At 53.5% G+C, this 20161-nt stretch overlaps 1 protein-coding gene across 6 annotated transcripts in view; it reads right to left on the bottom strand.

Moving 5' to 3' along the window:
- Positions 1–6: 6 nt before the first annotated feature.
- Positions 7–20161, bottom strand: part of ZNF512B (zinc finger protein 512B) — a 28419-nt gene continuing 8264 nt past the window's right edge. For 2 of the 6 annotated variants that reach the window (XM_019548282.1, XM_019548283.1), the window contains exons 4-16: positions 19875–20047; positions 19462–19712; positions 18979–19050; positions 17209–17424; positions 15979–16103; positions 13548–13640; positions 12529–12627; positions 11261–11431; positions 10723–10914; positions 5157–5258; positions 4076–4138; positions 631–729; positions 7–368 (exon numbers count right to left, since the gene is read on the bottom strand). In XM_019548282.1, coding sequence (XP_019403827.1) covers positions 75–368; positions 631–729; positions 4076–4138; positions 5157–5258; positions 10723–10914; positions 11261–11431; positions 12529–12627; positions 13548–13640; positions 15979–16103; positions 17209–17424; positions 18979–19050; positions 19462–19712; positions 19875–20047 — 1950 coding nt within the window. In that variant the 3' untranslated portion in view covers positions 7–74. The remainder of the gene's footprint in view (positions 369–630; positions 730–4075; positions 4139–5156; positions 5259–10722; positions 10915–11260; positions 11432–12528; positions 12628–13547; positions 13641–15978; positions 16104–17208; positions 17425–18978; positions 19051–19461; positions 19713–19874; positions 20048–20161) is intronic. The other 4 variants (XM_019548284.1, XM_019548286.1, XM_019548285.1 and 1 more) reach the window with 3 other exon arrangements.

Below are 20161 nucleotides of genomic sequence, written 5' to 3'. Positions count from 1 at the left end.
ACGGAAACCCGGCACAGCCCCCGCCTCATTACCCTGGGTTGTAAACGAATCCTTGGAGACAGTCCGGGAACCTCTTATTTCTCGGGCATCTTGCTGGCTCCTGCTTTCCGGCTGCCAGGCAGCTTGGGGCCCCTCTCCTCCGTGCCAAGCCGGCAGTTGGAGCTCTCCCAAGGCTCTGGGGGTTTCTTGTGATTAGTCTTTGCTGCTGCGCTCTCTTTGCCCTTGGCGGACGGTTCTGGGGGCCTTTCCTTGGGTTTTCTGCCTCTTTTCTTCCCATTTGTGCTTTCCTTTTTCTCCTCGTTGCTGGAAGAAATCTGTTCCCTGCTCTTCTTTTTCCGGGAAGCCTCTGCAGAGGTGCGGAACCAGTTCTGTGCCCAGAGCAGGAAGGAAGACAGGATAAGCGGTTAGAGACCTTCCCGGGGCATTGCATCGGTCTCAGCTAAGGGGCCTGCACCCTCCTGGCCACCGCCTCCTGCCAGGGGTTTTCCTTCCTCCCCCACTTCTCCTTTCCCACACACCCACCTCAAGCCCTGCCCGTGTAGACGCGCACCTCTCTACCCCCCTGCAGCCGCTTTGAACAGACGTGGGTTCACAGGCCTCCGTCCCCTGCAGCCCACCCTGTTTCCTCACCTCTGAGTGAGTCTTGATGATATGGTACTTGACTCCGCTCTCCGAGCTGAACTCCTTCTGGCACAGCAGGCAGCGGTACTTCCCCATGGAGTGGTCTCCCTGGAAGGCAGGCAGCAGGCTCCTGTACCCTGCAGCAATCTCCCGTGGGCCCTCGGGAAGAGGCTGCAGAGCTCCCACCACCCAAACGAGGACCCTTTGGAAAGCTCGAGGCATCCTCAGCAGAAAGAGGGTCCCTATTCTGCGTCCAGCTAAAGGTCCCCAGAAGCTCCCTGGGCATCAGCAGCTCAAAGACTTGGCTGGCAAGTGTGTACATGGCCCTAAGATACTGCACGCAAGGACTGGCAGGATTTCAGAGGCTCTTAACTCAAAAGGCCAGCCCATTGCAATGCAATTTGGCCCCTCTGCTGCTATCTCTTGAGACATATATCCAAAGAGAAGAGATGGGCACATTTCAGGCATGTGTGCAAAGGCATGCACCTTTGCATATCTCATTTGGCAGAACAGCCAATGCCCAATGCACCCACAGTGAAGCTGTAAAGCTTCAGCTCCATTAGCCACAGGTGCGTTCAATTATCCCTGCACCTGAGGTGTGCAAATGCACACGTGCATCACGGGCCCGATCCATGAAAAACATCCAGGATTGTGATGCCAAAGGCTTAAAACCCTGGAGATGCACAGGAGACAGGGCTTCGCGAGCGCTGACACAGGCAGCCGCATTCTCCTCCACAATGGTGCCGATTTTAATTGCATAAAAGCCAGGAAATTCATCGCTACAGTTCCCACGGCAACGATAAATCAGCTGTATTGTACCCTCGTATCCAGGCATAAAAGTTAACCCTTTTCTACAACGACACATTACCGCACATGTGCCCGGGGGAGAATGAGCAATCGTTTCTGCGGGTGCTGTAATGCGAATTTCCTGGAGTTTGTGCATTACAAATCTCACTGGTAATATAACATTAACATGGACTCTTTTTTTTTTTTAATTTAAGACGGCTAAGGGCCCAATTTTGTGGCTGTCAGCAGATTCTGTGATTGTTGGAGACGCCTGCTGGGATTTGAAATTTCTCCTAATTTATGACCTATGGTTCTTTTCTAATTTTGCCTTTCTATTGTTGAACAGGCGATTCGGCTGCTGCATTTCCATTATTACAGCCCTTGTGAAAATGAATGGGTTGTCTACTCTCCACTGGCACCGGGGAGCTAACACGTTCTCTCTTGACCTGGGGTTTATACAGCGGGCGATGTATGTCCTTGGTGGGAATCCGGTCCTAACTGTGCCATAAATCTGGGGGCTGACAGGTCTCTCATTTACCGGCTGTGTCTTTACGCAGGCAAGTCTAGGCAGCCTGGAGTCGCGCTTAATAAATAATCATGCAAACTAATCTGAGATCATTGATCTCTACTAGTAACAGGGCAGTGACTCAGCACCTGCTCCAGGCTTGGGAGTTATCAGCTCATATCCTCTGCAATCAATTAGAAGAAAACTAAACTGAGCCTGGTGTCCTGGGTTTCCTAAGTGTGGCCCTACAGCATGTGCTGGGAACAGATCATCCACGGTGGCAGACTGCTAGTCCATTTAAGTCACGGCTGGAGACAAGGGCAGTGTGGGGGCTGCAGACTTGCATACTGCTTGTGGGAGAAACTGCCCTCCAACCAGGCAGCTAAGTGCTCGGTGGCCATTCCTGCAGCGTGTGTGCCTGGATCTGCAAGCTGGTGCATACGCGTCCCATGTCCTGTCCCGCACTGTGCAGCGAGCAGCTGAGAGTGCAGGCAGGCTGGGCTAATGCCTCGTGCAGGAATCCCGCTCTCCCTCATGCTGCATAGATGCACAGGCTCCCTGTCAGCTGTCTGGAGCAGGAGCAGCTCCTGAGTCAGGGCTGCTGGGCCTGGCCTCTGCATTTCCACAATGCAGGTGCCACTGCTTGCAGAGTCCAAGCATCACAGCTGTGGTCACTGCCACTGCACTGGTTGCTTCTGCAGATTTGGGATTTTTTGCATGAGAGACCCTAAGTCCGTAGCACGTGTGAAGGGTTGCTTTGCAGCTGGGATAAGCTCCACTCGGCACTTCTGCAGTGTCTGCACAGCTGGATTAATGATCTGGCTGGTCCTTTCTAGCCCCACGTTCCTATGGCTAACTAGAGATGTCACAGGGCCACTTGCACATCCCTTTCCTCATGTGTGCCACCAAAGACAACTCGTGCATGACTGGGAGGGAGCGCTGGCCCTGGCACTCTCGCCGGTTTCCCGTCGTTCCACGGAGGGCCCCTTTCCTAGCAAGCTGGGAGGCTCTGCTATCTCGCCAAACAACAGCTTGAGTCTCCCGTGCCTGCTTGTTTGTTTTGTGCAAATCCTACTCGTTATGAGGATTTCTGCATGCGATTTTCCAAATTATCTCATTAGGAGACTGCGTTCCAGCTTGCGCCGATGGGGAGAGAGTTGGATATATTTTTAATAATCTCCGAGCGCATAGTTGGCTCGCTAGGCCTGCCTTCTGGAAACGCCGCTCCATGTGCTTTAGAGTTGGAAACACTTCAGGATTTAAAGTTTTACTAGTTCTTTCTCGGTTTCCAATTCAGCGGAGCTGCACTGAGTCCCCGTCTTGCCACGGGCCAGTGCTTATGGAGTTAATTTAACCTGGAAAAATTAATGCTTTATCTCCAGAGTGCACTCGCATTTGAACTCCAGTGTGGCACCATTTATAAGGACCCAGGCAGCTAATGTCATTCTGTGCCCATTTCTGGCTTTGTCTCTCTCCTAGAATGCAACTATATAGACTACAGGGGTGAAAGGGTCAGAGGGGTTTGAGTCAACATGTGCAAGGTGTCTCCCTGTCCTGGCTCCTTTGAAAATCCCTGCCTCTGTGCTACCCAAACTGGTGTGCAACTGCTGGCTACCTTGTGCCAACTGCTCTGGGCATTCACTGCTGTAACTGTGATGGACACTGAGGGAGTGCCCCCATCACCACTGGACCACGCTGCACCGGGCCGCAGGTCTGCGCAACTCGGCTGCCCCTTCATGCACGCTGCATCTCCAAATGGAGGCCACAGGTTTGGGCACGGTTACAGGCACTGTTTCCATCCTAGTCCAATGCAATGGTGCAGACAAGCCTATATGGTGAGGATCGCCTTGGCTATGGTAGTGGCCTGGGTGAAACCCCTTTGAGGGGTGGCATGTGCTGAGGGGAAGGCAGCTCTGTTAAAGCCGTGGAGCTTGTACTGACATGGTGGGGCAGTTCCCCCAGCCACCAGGCCAATACAAGGACTATGGACCCCTCAGGGTTTCAGGGAGGTCTCAATGGTGCTGAAGCCCAGTGCTGGACTATTGAAAAGCCTCTAAATGGCTCCCTCTTGTCCCTGCCAGGGCTATGAGGAGGCTGAGAGATGGGATCCCCTGCTTCAGACAAGACTGCTGGAAGCCGAGTTCTGCCCCCACACAGACCTACCTTGTTGCAGTTAGCCAGGTGAGCCTTGAGGCCGGAGACGCTGGAGTAGATGGCTTCACAGCACTGCAAAAGACAGAAAGAGTGGGGGTTGCAGCGGGTCTTCCCTGGTTCCTTGCCTCTCTCTGTTTCCACCATGCCCAGGGGGGCTGCCCGGGTTTGATTGCCAGCACCGCCTAATCAGCATGAGGTTAATTTTCCATGTCACGCGCAGGGATCCGGCCACACGTTTCCTATTAGTGCTAACGGGAGTCATGTGGCTGCATCCCCCTGCACCGGCCGGAGAAACGTATCCCTCAACGTCTCCGTGACAAATGCACATTTCCTCGCCATCAGGAGGCCCCACTGGGATCCAGAAGCTCTCAGCGCCATGGCAGAAGCTCACGGAAGAAAGGCTAATCACTGCAGGAGCAGCATAATCACCCCTGAGAATCAGCCTTGCCTAGCGTGTGTTAATTAGCCAACGCGTCTCACTCAAGCTGGCGCTAACATCCCTGTCTTCAAATGCCAATGAACAAGGTTTTGTGTCGGATTATAAATCAATGGCCCAGTGGCAGGGAGGTGGGGGGGCTCAGTTCACATCCTTGGGAACAGCAGGCGTCTTAAAACAGATTTAAAGGACACGCGTGCTATCCCCAAGATATATGCATCTTGTTTTGGGGGAGTGGGGAGAAATTTGTGAGCAAATTAAATCAGATAAACAAATCAATAAAACCGGGGCTCTCTGTGTGTGCAAAAGGCCCAAGCAGTTACTGGAATTGCGACCAGTAAAGAGACTGGGAAATCACCCCAGGTTTCCTTAAATCACAGGTGGCTGAAAGCAAGGGGACCCTTGCGACAGCCACCCCTAGTGCCACCCCTTGGCCTGTGGCTGGTAGCGATGCCATCACTGTCACGACGAGCGTGATGCATGGAGCACCGTGGCCGGCCAAGTCCGGGCGCCTGTTCTTGGGAAAAAACTTTAAGATGCCTGATTCTACTGCAGAGGATTGAATCCAGATCCAAGCAAGGAGCAGTGATCTCCTTGCTGAGATCCCTCCCCTCCGCTGCCCCCCGCCCGGGGGAGATACAGAAATGTCCTTACATCGTTGGGACAGTTGATGTGTCCTTTCTCCTTCACTTCATTTTTCCAGGTCTCCAGCAGTCTCGGATTTAACTTGGGAAGTCCCGGCCGGGTGTAATTGAGCTGCCGAACAACAGAATATGATTAGCGGGGCTGGGCCCATCCATCCTCAATGCCTCTGAAAGGGTCTCACCCCCTTACCCGCCGGAGAGGTGAATCAGGGCTGAAAAATGAGCTTGGCATGGCCAAGTCCTTGTAGGGACTCCACTTGCACCATGGAAGATGCTGAATGCAAGCCAGCATGAAGGACCAGGGACAGGACAGAAGTGGAGCTGGGTAAGGGGCAGGCCAGAAAAGTGGGCATAAAGCCGTCTGCCTGGCTCCTCTCTCCAGCTAGTGCCCTCAGTGCTCTTTTTTTTGGATGACAGGAGCCTGATCTATCTTTCTCTCCTTCACTTCAGCAGGGGAAAGGATCAGGTCCTGCATGTGCAACCGCTGTCTCTCCAAACTGAAGAAAGAATAAATGACAGTGTTATGGGAAAAGGCCGTGAAAGCCAATGCCCGAGAGGTTGTGGGCCTCCCGTCCACCTATTAGAGGGAATATCCCATTAAACAATGAAAGACTCTTGTGCGTCTCTCTCTGCTTTTGGCAAGGGCTCTCACTCCAAGTGCTTTTAATTATGGCTGTGCTAATAACCTCAAGGTCTAGCAGAACGAGCCAGGCCTTCCAGCAGACCTCCCCGTGAACTCCATTTCTGTATGTCCGGTGCTGCACAGCCCATCGCGTGGAGGGACAGTGTTTGTGCCCCTTTGCTGGCACATGCAAATGCTAGGCTCAGTTGTCAGGAAAGCATCTATACAACTCCACAATGGCTTGGCCTGTTGCGGCGTGGCACCCGTGTGCACCAAGGGACACCAGGAGCCATCTGCATTGCTGATGCCTTGGCATATCCATTTCTACAGGGGGAACGGTGCTGCTCTGAAGATTCAGGCTGAACGCAAGAGTCCAGCCCACTATCCCCATGCGTTACAATGCAAAAATGAATTGTGTTTGCCCAGAGGCACAAGAAGAAGGTGTTTCACATAGCTGCCCCCAAGGAGTCAAGGCCTTGGCTGGCCAATGGAGCTAGCACTCTAGTCCGGGACTCTTCAACATGCTGGGCACATCTACATGTTCATTAATGTGCCTTAGTTACTGCACGTTTAGTTTAGTACTTGCTTAATAAAATACTAATTAAATGCTCAGCAACTACAGTTACTGCACAGTAGCGCCAGCGCAGTTATTCTGTGATGCTTACTGCACATTAGCCTAATAACACTGCGCAGTGGGCTATTAGCGCGGTTTTTAACTACCGCGCAGTGTTATTAGGTTAATGCGCAGTAAGCGTCTTGTGTAGATGCACCTGCTGATAAGCTCTCAATCAGTCTTCTCACCGCGTTGGGACGAGACCTGCCTTCATCTGATGTCGTTCTGTGCTTCTGAACAGGCACTTAGAGATGAGGATACCTGTGTCCTGTGCGGTTCAGGTGACCTTGGGCAGCCTGGAGCTGTGTCCCCAAACACAGACCTTTTCTTCTCAGTCAAACCGAGCCAGAAGGTGAAAGAGCCCTGTGTCAGGATGGACCCTCTAAGGCACCTGCCGGACTCAGCTCTAACGGGAGGAGTGCGATGCTCCTGCAAAGGCATCAGTCAGAGCCTTTGATCCCTTTCTTAATGAAAACTCAAATCAGTCCATAACACAAACGAATCGTGACAGTAACCAGATGTAGTCCCAGCAGCCAAGCTCTGGAGCAGGGTAATGCTCTGAGATTCAGGTTCTGTCATTCTGGTCCGTGGAAACCCACTCTCGACGCTCCCAGAAGGGGCACTTCACCAACACATATGGATCCTGTAGCTTCCTCGTGGGCCGCGGCACTGGGAACGCTAGCCTCGGCTCCGCATCTCTGTTCGGCAGCAGCCTCGGGCATGGAAAAGTTGACTTTTTTCCATGTATTTGCTGGAAGTGAAAGATCCTCGTGGCCAAGTTGTTAAGTGACTCCCATGGTGCTTGGCACAGGTCCAGGCCTTTGAGGGCCCTGCACAGCGGTGGCAAGTGGGAAGGCTTTTCTGACCGACAATCAGATTTAATTAGTTTTCATATTTCAGGCCTCTCTCCCCCAATAGCTCCCCTGCCCCAAAACACACTGCAATAAATGGAAACCAGGTGCTTCACCCCGGACTGACCCAACAAATCCCTAATCAAGCCAGCTTCCCAAGTGACTGAGGCTCTCTGATCGCCCACACTGCAGCAAAGACAATTAATCTGGGGAGACCCGGGTGCAAATCCAGAATGGCTTACTCATGGTAGCAGCTGGAGAGTCTCAGCTTAACTCCTAGACTGCTAGGATGTTTGAGCCATATCACTGAGCTGCAAGGTCTTGGAGCTAGTCTTGATCCAGCTTTATTGTCCCCAGATGTGGTTGGTTTAAAGATCCAAACTCAGCATCCAGCTATGCAGCCTCACCTCCTAATGATCCAGGCCAACCCTCAAAGGCCAAGCGGTCCCACAGCCTGACCCAGAACAAAGGCGCTGTCCATAAAGATGGAGACACAGCAAGGAAAGCAAGGGGCTCTACGTGCTGTTGGACCGGCTCTGCTAATGCCTTTCAGCTTTGCTCTGTGGGATTCATTTGCTCTCCGGTCCTTTGTGACGGCTGATGGAGCAAAGAGATGCTCACAAGAGGCAGGATAGGACCCGCAGACTCATTTCACATGTGAGCTAGGGATCAAAAATCCAGTTCCAGGAGTGGAAAAGGGGTTTCCCATCCAATGCTAGGGCTGTGCGGCTCCCTCCCACTCTTCGGTGCCACTCCTTAGGCAAGACATCCAGACGGCAAGGCGAGCGTCACTCAGGGAACGTGGCTCAGCTGTATCTTCACCCGCCCATTAATGGAAACTGGAACCAGAGCCACAGAGCGGTTCCCTAAATGGTGCGAGAGAGACCTGAGGGAGGCAGGGCTCAGAGGGCAGAGTCCTTGCCTGAGACCAGGCTCATCAAGTCTGGGACCAGTGGCACACCAGGGCCTGTGCTGTGGGGTTTTCTTCTCCCACGTCTGTTGCTGCCAAGTAGGATGGTTGTGCAGAAGGAAGGGAGCCCTGAACTGGAGATCTCATCCCTTTGGAGGCGATTCCTTTTGCCTTGCAGGGTCACCCTCCTCTGAAATGTGGCGGTGTGTTGCCTGCCACACCAGAGCCTGGAGCGGCAGAGAACGCAGTCCTCACGCAGGGGGAGTGAAGCATGTTCCTGACACACCCGGAGGCCCACAGAGACTGGGATGAAGACACAAGCCTCATCTGGATACCAGAAAGCGCTCGATGTGGTGGGTGCACGGATGAAGGGGCTGCACTGCATCATTGCCAGCAAGAACAGTCTGCTCCCGTGCTGTTGTGTTGGCTAAAATGCTGGGAAAGTCACCTGAGAGTGTCTCTGGCAGCCACACAAGCACACACACAAAATGCCCTATATATCATCCATATATATTTGTTTCTTCCCCATGAAGAACCCCAGGTCTTTCCTCAGGCAACAGACCTGTGCAAACCCAGTCCCTAGCCACAACTCTTGAGGTCAACCTCTTGCAGGACAGCCACTTCTATCTAAGACTTTGCCTAAAAGAGGATTAAAGGGGCTGAAATGCAGATGCTGGGCTTCAAAACCAAAGGGCCTCGATCTCCAGAAGCCAGAGGGGCAGCTCACCCAGAAGGGTGCCCGTAATCAGGGGTGGCTGTCTCCCCAGCTTGTAAGTACAGCCAATGTGGCAGAGACAAATGGCTAGCCTTTTGTACGCGCACATGCTGCCAATGCTGCTTCGTTCCCTTGACAGCTTGGCTTTTCACAGAGTCTATTCCCATGCATCAAACCAGTCTGACATAGTAAAAAGGTGGGCAGTCCTTCTTCTGACAGCAGCTTTGCTAACTCGAGACACACGGCTGGGTTTGCTTGGCTCCTTTCCTTCCAAATTACCCTCTCCCCCACCAGGCTGGACCAGAACAGGGTCTCACCCTCTGGCCTGCTTCTCCGTGAGCTGGTTGGGAGCCTGGGATGAAAACAAATCAGCCCCCAAACGGCCCAGCTGTAGCAGCCCCAAATCCCTGTGTCAGCCTGGTTTATTCTGCTTGGGGAACAGACGATTGCCCTTGGCACTAGTGGGGCAGCTGGCAAAGCACAGACTGGATGTGCTGGCTGCCCCAAAGGGCATGTTGAAGAGTTGCTTCTCTCTTTCTTTTGCACTCAGATAAGGCCTGCAGTTGGCTTTGGGTGTCTGCTGTGCCATGCCATCCTGGGCTCTCTTTAGTGCAGGAGACCAGCAAGGCAGCACCTCCTCTGCACCCTGGGATGTGCTCCTGGATTCAACTGCATCTTCCTTTTCAGTTCGTGGAGCATGGCAGAGTGGCCTGGGAAATGCAGCTCGCTGCTCAGGCCCTGCAGCACTGGGGCATGTGTGCTCCAAGGCTCAGAGGGTCCAGCTCCCACCTTGAAAGATGAAAACACACAGCTTTTTCATGTCAGAGCTGCTGTTCTCCCTAGGAGCCGGGTGGCCAGGGCTCAGGCGTCAGCCATGGCTGGGAGCCTGCAGCGAGTCCTTTCCATCTCCAGGGACGCTGGCTAGGAAGCATCTCCCAGCAATAGGAAGGAAGCAGGTCACCACTGGGACCCCAGTGCCCTCTGGCTGTATAGTGAGGATGATGCTGGAACCAGACTGTCCTTGACTGCCAGCTCCCTCCAGCACCTGTAATGATCTGCTGGACATGGAGATGCATTTGGCCACAGGATGGGGCCAATTTGGGAAAACTTCCGTCATAACATCTGCTTCTAGGGCAGAGGTGTTAACTCTTCCAATGCCTTACATGATGCTAGCCTTTCACAGCATGTGCCAGGCTGAGGTTAGCGGCTAGGTCTGCCAAGAAGGGCTCTGGGAAAGAGGGCATGAGGGCAAGATGAGGCATGGCCAGTGGGCATCTGCACAGCCCCTACATAAAGGGGGAAGGATGCACCTGTGTTTGCACGCAGGCTCCCAGGACCTCTGTGCTCCAAAGGTGGGGGGCACCGCGCTGTCTGCTATAGTCCAAGTTGGATGCAAAGATTTTCAAGGTGATCTCCTCTATTGGACTGAAGACATCATTGGGATAAAGTTAGAGAAGGTTTTGAATGCAAGATATTCCTTGTCAGGTCTCTGATTGCAAGAAGCCAGGCACAGCAGGGACCTGATGAAGGACTACTTGCATTCAAAAGTTTCTCTAGCTTTATCCAGCAATATAATTGGTCCAGCAAAAGAGAGGACACAAGAACTGCCATGTACTGGGTCAGACCCTAGGTCCATCCTGCCCTGTCTCTCAAAGAGGCAAAGAGGAGATGCTGAAGGGGAGGGTGAACTGGGTCTGACCAGGGTTTTTTCTACTGTTCCTCTCTCCCTGGCAGCCTCTAGCATTTAAGGCTTAGGAAAAAGATCCTTGCCTCTTGCATAATTTCTGGATCATCACAACTACGACATCCCTTGTCCCCCCACCACAGTCAAAGCTCCATGGGCATAAGAAATAAGGGACTCTTACTCGCTTTGTCTCAGGCACCAGGTCGTCCTTCATCCTCCGCTTGGTCCAGTCCTTTGCCAGCTCGTCTTCGGCTATCTCCTGGAGGTGGAAGACGGCCACCTGGGCCGATGTGCGCCGGATCCTACCGCTCGGAGTCCTCTCAAAATCTTCTACTGGGTTGGCCTCGGGTTTCACTGCTGGCTCCTCAGGGGGCTGCAGCATAGAGAGGGTTAGGAAAGGGAGTGGGGAAAGCAAGGAGTGAGGAGAAAAGGAAGGGCTTTTATAACTGGTGCAGGGAAGTCCCTTCCCTGGGGGGCTGGCACGGACAACTGACCACAATGCCAGTTGCAGACGAATGGTCTTGCCCTGGTGGGTTTGAGTTTGGGAATTGCACCCAGCTGCTTCTGTAGTCCCCTTCCTTTCAAGATACCCAGACAGCATCCAAGGCAACAAGGAGATTTCAGCCCACAGCAGAAACTCCCAGCAAGAGCTCCAGAGCCTGGCAGCACCCATAGGCCTCAACCAACAGCACTGCATGCCCCGAGAGGCCAGGTCTCACCGAAGATGGGTGCTCCGACCGGAGGTGGTAGTCATGGCCGGCCTTTGATTTATACTTCTTCCCGCAGTGAGGGCAGGTGAACACGGGCTTCTCTACTTCAGCAGGCTGCTTCCCGCAGCGTTTCTGGTGGTACTGGTAGCCCATCAGGCTGGAGAAGTTGGCTGTGCAACCCTGGGGAGAAGGAGCGCGCAGAGGGTTAGGCGGTGGCATCGCCGGATACGCAGGCACACAGGTTGAACCCGCCCCAGTGCAGCCGGCTGGGCGTCTCGAGGAGGAACACACCGTTTTTCCTGGGCGCCCTCATGTTATGCACTCGGAGCCTCCCCAGCTGGCTCGCGGAGGAGCTGCGAAGCCCAGGGCAGCAGAAGCTTCCTGAGCCCACTTACCCGCGAGCCTCGGAGGCTGCTCCCCACGTCCTTCATTGTGAGCCAGCTCCGCGGACCCCGCCCCTCCGAGGATGCTCAGTGCCCTGGGATGTGAGCAGAGCTTCCTAACTGCCTGTGTGATCCCTAGGGGCAGAGTGGCTGCTACCCTCCACCTCCCATTACCAGCTGAACCTGCCAAGGAGCCATGAGGAGCCTGGGGGTCAGGTCAGCCCTACCCTGCCCCTGCCCATCAAGCCCAGGGGAAAAGCAAGGGAGGAGGCCGGTTACTGCTGTCCAAAGGGCTTCCAAGCCAGGACAGGAGGCTTCTTAGAAATACAGAGGACGACGAAGGGCACTGCTTGGAGCAACGAGACTCCAGCATGCAGGCCCAGTTGTACAGTTCACAGCAAATCATTTGCATCCCTGGTTTCACCCTTTACCCATTTGCGACTTGCCTGCCAACAGCCCGGTTTTGAGGCTACTCACTGAGTCGACTGAGGGAATAATTCCCAGCCTGTTGCTTGCTCACGAGTGGCTTGCCCAGAGTTTTGAGAGCTTGCGCAGGCCCTGGAGGGCCATGCAGCACCATGTGCCTCTTGGCTGGATGGCATTCAGCTTTCTGGGCCTGACAGCTGAGTTTCCAAGCTGGGAACTGCCTGTCTCAGGGCTCACACCAATGCTCCCCGGGTCCCTGAATGTTTCTGTCTGCAAGCAATTCAGTGGAATATTCTCAGAGAGCGAACGTAACACAGGGAGGGCTGAGCTGGGAGGTAGTCGCTCTAAGCAAGCAGGGGGTGCTTGCTGCAGGATCGGTGCCCCTCTGCAGGTGGGTCTCTAGTTCCCTGGCAGCTCTCTGTTCCTTTCATCCTTTCCCAGAACGATAAACAGGAATTGTTCTTATACCTCATTGGGGCATTTCAGTTTCCCCATCTGCTTTAGCACTTTCCTCAGCCTTTCCCGCTCTTCCTGTTCACCCAGTCCAGCGATTTCCACGGGAAGAGGCTGGAAACAAGGAAGTAACAGAAGCAACAGAGTCAACCATTCACTCATGTGCTCTGTGCCCGGAGTGGCGTACCAAGTCTCTGCCTGTATAAACTCTTACCAGGTTGTCTCAAGGGCTGGATTTGCTATGGCTTTAACGCACGCACAGATGCCCTGGCCATTGAAAGCCTAATGTGGCCATGCCCTTACCATGTGTAAATCCATCTGCAGTCAGTTCATGAAAAAAACATCAGCAATTACAATAGAGCCCAGGAGACAGATTCACAGTGAAAAGGCAAGTTGGAAATGGGAAACTCAGGATGTGTATCAAACAGGGTTGCGTTTTGTCCCGGTCCCTCAAAAACACAAGACCAGATCTAGAAGGATAGCCTCTACATCGCCGGCTGCCAGGTTTTTGTGCACGGATGCGTTCGCATGCACAGCTCACACATGCAAACACCACTACACCGTGGCTAGTAGATAACTACTGAACTATTTCTTGCAAACAAGTACCCATTTCCCATGGTTTCTGCAAGCAGAGTTTAGCCGCTTAGAAAAACCTTGGCTTATCGAATATTCCACAATCTGGGACTTTAGTATCTTTTCTGCTCACCCTGGATTTGCTGATTCCAGGGTGTCCATATTGCATATGTGTATATTCACTGCATGTGTGTGCTTAGGACTGGTGGTCTTTGCTCAGGAGAGGGTCACTACAGGGTAAGCAGGGCACGCTGCTGATGTGCATGTCGAGAGCGGTGTGTGGGAGGCTACAAGATCAGTGCTCTGAGCCCCCTGGTTCCATGAGCACTGAATTAGCCAGGCGAAAAAAAAATTACAATAATTACGGGAACTGCTGGTTTATTCGTCTTCTTCACCTGTGTCTTTCCAGAGAGCGAGACAAAGAGTGAGACGAGCAGATCAACAGCTCCAAGCACTCTTACCTTGTTGCCATGCTCTGCCATGGTGTGGTAATTCAGGCCAGCTTTGGACTTGAACTGCTTCTTGCAGTGCTGACATTTCAAGGCATCCTGCAGCTGAACAAATGAAATGAGGGTCACCCTGTGGGCAACGGTACTTCCACATGCTGCTGTCCTGGCTTAACCCAGCAGAGACTATTCCATGGAGCACCAGGCAATGGGACTTTGCAGGCTACTAAACAGCCAAGTCCTTAAATCGGACACTGGGATCCCAATCTCTGGCCTCAGCCTTCAGTCTGAGCATGCATGCTGAGCCTCTTTCTCTAAGGGGCTGATGCAGATGTCAAACTTGCATGCTCCAAACTGCAGACATGGGTTTCAGATATGGATTTCTGAGGTCAGGAGCACTTAGACCTGGGGTTTTAGTTCTGCCCGGCAGAGGGATATAAACCCATAATCTACTAGTCGCGGAGCGGATCTTGCAAGTATCAGTCACACGCTGGACTGAGGTGTGCCCTGCAGGAGGGGACTGTCCTACACTGAAGAAGCACCGGCTGGCGTCACAGAGCTCTCCATGGCAGGGTGTTCCCCTCCAAACGTGACCTTGCTGTTTCACTTCTGCCTCTCTGCTCCACGCAACCTCTGAACGGATGCATGAAAAAAGCACAATTCTACTTTACAAAGTGATAAAGCCAAGACTGACTTCAGCTGAGGGAATATCCAGATGTATGGGCACAGGGGAGATGCGCTCAGTGCAGAGGACTGAGACACATGAAGTCTAGAGACAGAAAGTCGATGCATGTCCTACTGCACTCATTTGTTGCTTCAAGGGGAGCTTAGTCTAGCTGTACCTGCTGCCAGCCCAGCTGTTTTTTTCTTCTTAATTTTAGCTGGAAACTACCCTGCTAATAGGAGATGAACTGGATGTTCCAAAAACTCATCCTCTACTTAGTTACCTCTGGGGAAGTGAATAAAAAAAACCTCATAGCTACCCCCTGGGAGGCACTCTCTTGTTCCTGGCCTCTGCCTGGCTAACCTTGCTCCAGGAACTAAAGAACATCACCATAAAGACACGCAGGGCCTTTAATTTCAGCCGAGGCAGGCTTTCCCCAAGTGAGCGATGCTAAAAATGGCACATTTCTATCCGGCCCCCACAAGAGACGACCTGCTCGTTTCAGGTTCACCTGGATGCTGCTGCCTCGTGACTCCTCTGAGTCCTGCTTCATCCTGCGCAGTTTTATCATTTCCCTGGCAGGGCCCGCAAAGGCTGGCATCGCTGCCTCATTGGAGTTGACTGGGATCACCTCTCATGCTGGGGGGGTGGGTGGTTTCCGGGGACAAGACCCTAGCCTTCCTTCCCGGCATGCAGCTGTAAGGCTGACTAAAGGCCTCTTGTGCTCCTTGCAATGCCCGGTTGCCATCCCAGACTCTCGGGGCTACTGGCAATCGACAGCAATCCTGATTTACAGCTGAGGAGCAGCTGGCCAGGACTGAGGCAGTACAAAGCTGGGGCTAGAATTTCCTTGGGGGAATTTTTCCTGGGATCAGAAACCACTTGCAAAATGATGCCGCAGCTCAGCCAGATTAGATCCTGCTCTGCACTGCCCCAAGGTGCCAGTATCCTTTAGCTTCCCTGATCAATGGGTCTGGATACCTTCTCTGCCTGTTCCCCTGCAACAGACTGGCATTGCCACGCTCAAGGAGATTTGAACCCCATGCAGGCTGGTAGGTCCCACAACCCTTTGGCTTTCCCCGCTGGCCTACAATGGTGTTCAGAAAGCCTGCCATGTATTTAAGAGCCAACAGGCAAAAGCCTGGCTGTGTGGAAGTCAATGTGAGCATTGCAATGGGCTTTGATGGAGCCGGGTGTCACCCACTATCAGGCTAATGGTCTCCTGCTCCTCACAAAGGCTGATGCGAGGCAGAGGTGGCATTTATGGGAAATGAATGTGGAATCAAAGCTGAGACACTAATGCCACGGCAGGAGGCATCGATCCTATGTTGCTGTTCTAGGAGAGGTACTTTCTTTGTAGTACGCTGGGTGACTGATGAGGACATAAGATGGATGGTGGTGCAGCAGGGAGACCATTTATCACTGGGCCATTACTGACCTACAGCTTTCCGAAAGGCCTAAGGAATGTGCCTAGCCTGGGTGTTTCTCTCTGGGATGGGCTTGCATTCAAACACAAGGCAACCTGGCTTGATAGAAGCAGCTCACATGGTGAGATTATACACCCCTGGGTTGTGCAGGATGTGACAGACGGCCCTGTTGGGCTCCAAAACCAATTCATTTAGCAGCCGGGAAGAGGGGGAAAAGCCAGCTCCCTCCAAACCAGCAGAAAATATTCAGGTGTCCGCAGCCTGAGGTCGTCCAGGAGCACCGTTACGTTACTCCTGGTGTGCGCAAACCTGGCCCCCCTCACCGCAAAAGCAAACAACCACGACAGGCTCCTACTTTCTGACAGACATCCATGTGCTTTTTGAGGCCCACGATGGTTTTCCTTGTTATGACGCCACAGGTGGGGCAGGCAACTTCTCCCTTCTCATTGATCTCCCGTTGCCACTGCTCCTCGGGGCTTACTGCAAGGGGAAGAAACGGAGAATGAGGGCCGAGAGCCTGGCCCTAGAGAGGCAGAGACCAGCCCTCCCAGAGCTCAGAGCCTGAAGAAAACATGGAGGGTTGGGAGGCATGGACAGAGGCAAAATCTCTCATGCAAAAAACCCCAAGTTTCAGGGCTGTTCTAAATTGTCCAAGGGACAATTCTCTCCAAGGGAAGGAGAGAATCGGTAGCTGCTTCACCATCAGGGAAGAGAGCACTACATGAGCCCTTCTTTCTCCCCCATGAGGTCTGCTGAGGACTTTTCCCCCTTGCTTGATCTAACCATCCACAGCTCATCAGAGATGCCTGTCCACAAGCAGAGCCCAGAGCTGCTCTGAAGGGTTTAAATACTTCTGTGTTTCAACCATGCAACAAGCAGAGAACATCTGCAGGTGGGGATGGTCCCACCCTCCCCCACCCCCTTGCTGCTACATGTGTCAGGGGGTTTTAAGCCTCCCTTGGGGACACTGAGTGTTGGCTGCAGCCCAGGGTGGGAATGGAGACTGGGCTGTGCCAATGCTCCTGCTGGGACTTAAAGCCGGAGGTTCCTGGCCAGCGGGCTTGCCCCCACACTTAGGATCACTGATTACCATATTCTGGAGTCACAGAGGAATTTTACCTCATGGTCAGATTGGGATGGATTTGGGGGGGGGGGGAGTGTTGCCTTCCTCTGTAGCAGGGGGCATGGCCCCCTGCCTAGGATCTCTTGAGCATATATTAATAACCTTTTGCAGCAGCAGGATGTTGGCTGCAGTGGTCCGCCTTTTACTTATGGCGGGTTGGGGCGTGATGTCTTGAGTTGTCAGGGCTGCTGGTAGTTTTGCTAAGAGGTTAGAGCATGGATTTATATAGGATGGTTTTGATAGGGCTGATCCTACCTCGGGCAGGGGTTGGACTAGATGTTGCCTCCCTTCCAGCCCCACTTATCTATGATTTCATGCCCCCTCACTTCTTGCTCAGGCCACCATCTCACTGACTTCAGCAAGGGCCTTTCCAGTGGAAAGACGGGCCTCTGTTTGACCCAGTTTCCATGCAGCGGGGAATCCTCGCACGCCTGGGCTTGGCACATTTCCCATGGGCCTGACCTGTTGGAAAGTGCGGAGCCGCCTCCTTTTTCCCGCCTCCTGGAGGTTTCTTTTTCAGCTCATCCATGCTGCTGCTGCCCTCCAGCTTCTTGGCTCGATGTGCTTTTGCTTTGTCCTCGGCTTTTATGAGGCCTGAAGAGGGAGAGGGCGCTTTTAAAACACAGGAGGATGAACTTGGAGCGGTGCCCGGTTTACAACAGCGGGACTGGAGAGAAGCTGTTGGAGAGAAAGTAATCTGAGCAAGCATCATTTCCTGGGCAAAAGCCCTGTCACCCACAGGCACAAGCACCCCAGAAGCTGACGGTAGGGCGTGCCACTTCAGGGCAAGGCTTTGAGTCAGCAAGGAGGAGCTCTTGATCATGACGGGGGAAGGCTGGGGAAGCATCTTCCTGGAGCGCAAACGAACTTGAACGAGGATGCAGCTTGAGAAGCATCAGGTATTGGAGCGATGTTTCCTCCAAGAACCCAAGCCAAGGGCAGCCTGCCGTTCTGGGCTGTGCTATCCAGGGAGCCCCCAGCCCTTTCTGGTCCCAGGCACTGGTGCTATGAGATGGCGGGACTGGGAGAGGGCGAGTGCCAGACACAGATCCCACTTTGCTCTGGGTGGAAAAGGGATCAGCAGGCAGCAACCTGCTTGCACACACGGGCAGAGGGAAAGGGGTGCAGTTCACCTTCCTCCCTGGTCATGCTTGTATTCTCCCCCCCCCATCTGGTTCACTGCTCAGATCACTCCGAGTGGCTTTTCTCTGCTCTCCCATCACTGAAGCTCTGTGGGGGAGGCTTTTAGGTCCAAATCCCCCAAGGAAAGGGAGCCGGATGAGATCATGCTCCATGCATGGCAGGGGGCCAAAGGCTCGAAGGCATGGCCCCAGTGTCGTCACAAGAAAAGCAGCAGCACCATGGGATGCCCCTCGATTGGGAGCATGCAGAAACCACCCCAGTGCATGCAGTTAGCAGGCTGACCTGCCAGCCCAGAAACAGGAGGTGCTGGAATAAATACGCAGCAGGGGCAAACACGAGGGCAGCAAGATCTGTTGGCACCGAGGTCTGACTGGTACTCATAAGTTTTGCCAGCGGAGCTATATCAGCATCCCCTTGTTGGTGTGGCTAAGCAAGCAAAACGCGCAGTTGGAAACAGCTGTGTTGACAGGAAAGGGCTTCTCCCAGCTGGGCTGACAGCATTCAGGGAGGCCCCATGGGACATCTCTGATGCAACTATAGCAGCAACAGCTCTGAAATGCAGACAAGCCAAAAAGCACGCTCTGGTCCGGGATCTTAGGCTGGAGAGGCACGAGCATTTTTTGTGCAAGAATTTGCAGGGTATTTTTGCACGAGACCTGCTGGGAGAACTCCATCTAGGAACAGCGCATGTGCGATGGGAAATGTGCGTTTGCGAGCACAAAGGCCTGAAATACTCTTTAATCTCCGGGCCTGATGATTTGTAAACCAGACTTTTTTGTTCCACTGGTGACCTGACAACTACCTGCTGGCACCTGAAGAAGGCAGCTCGAGGGGGCTTGAGAATCTGGGGGTGGAGTTAGGAACAGAGAGGCAGCCACACGAGCCCACACTTCGGGCCTGGTCCACTGCCCCACACTGGCATGTTGAGTCAGAGGGGATTATCCCAGCCCAGGCAGCAGTTGAGATCTTATCATGAGATCAACTCATAAAAATGCCTCTCAGGGCAGCTCCCTGGGGAAGGAACGGATCATGCATACCCGGGTTCGCAGGAGCTGGGCCACAGGGCTGGGGAGGAGGTGCCACTGTTACCTTTCAGTCCAAACGTCCCTGAGATGGACGGTTGCTCCCCGGTAAATTTCTTAGGGGTTTTCTGTTTCCTTCCTGACTCGAGAGAGAGAAACAGAGACAGAAATTTGGTCAAATAACTATATTGCAAGAGCGCAGTGAAGCACAGGCAGAGTGCGGAGCCTGTGGCAGGAAGTGGGCAGGAAGGAACTGGCCTCCCTGCTCCCCTCTGAATGCGTCTACCCTCCTGGGATGAAGCGGCAATGGAAGGGCATCCCTTCAGCTGCTCTGCTTCAGGGCACTTTACCCCCCACAAAATAGCAGCTGGGGTGGGGAAGTCTACTCGGTTCTGCTCTTTGAGCCCTCCAGAATGATTTTTCTGGGGTTCAGTGAGGTTATTGTCCATTGACGCTGGACTAATGGAGACGAGACATTTGCTCTGCACCTGTGCACAACCCCCCCATCTCTGGGTGCATGAAGCTAAGTAGCCCTGGGCTCTACTCTTACTGTGCTTCATCCTCTCGGGGTCCTCCTCCTGGAGGGCTGCCTGACCTCCCTGCTGCTTGGGGTCCTTGCAGCTCGAAGACTTGCCCGTCGGGGTGGCTGCAGCCACCGCTTCCGCCGCCACGATCTGGAACTCCTTGCTCCCGCGGCCCGCCACCAAACACTCGCCGTTTTCAGGGGGCTCCCGGGCAGCCGCCTTCTCCATCTTTGCCTGTTTGGGATGGATGGTTGGGGAATCTGAGCTCTCAGCAGGTCTAGGGCAAAGCATAGAGGGCTCGTTGAAAGTGGAGTCCACAAACCAATGTTTCCGATGCCTTTGCCAACCCAGCAGGAAGGGAACTGGGGGCATCTCCCTTTCTCTCTCCTCAGCCTTCCCCTAAAACTACGGCCCAGAAGCTACACCACGCGGCCGGTACCTTTTTTTGCCACTGCTCTTGCTGAGAGACTTCTGCACTTTGTTTTCAGCTTTGCAGGCCGGGACTGGCCGATCCAAGTGGTTCCATAGCCGGTGCTTCTCCAACTGGGTTTTGGACGTGAAGGCAGCTTCACAGTAGGGGCAAGAGTAGGTCAGCTTCTCCGAGATGGCACCCTGCAAGGCAGCAGGGAGTCACACGTGCATAGACATGGGAAGGGGAAGATTCAAACATGCAAGTTTGGAGCAAAATGAATCTCCTGGGTAGGTGGGAGGGGGCTGGACAATATA

Source organism: Crocodylus porosus, unplaced genomic scaffold (genome assembly GCF_001723895.1).
Source record: "Crocodylus porosus isolate Cpor-Errol unplaced genomic scaffold, CroPor_comp1, whole genome shotgun sequence".
In the NCBI taxonomy this organism is placed as follows: Eukaryota; Metazoa; Chordata; order Crocodylia; family Crocodylidae; genus Crocodylus; species Crocodylus porosus.
Note: the sequence above shows the minus strand (reverse complement) of the source record. Positions and strands in the feature narration are given on the sequence as shown.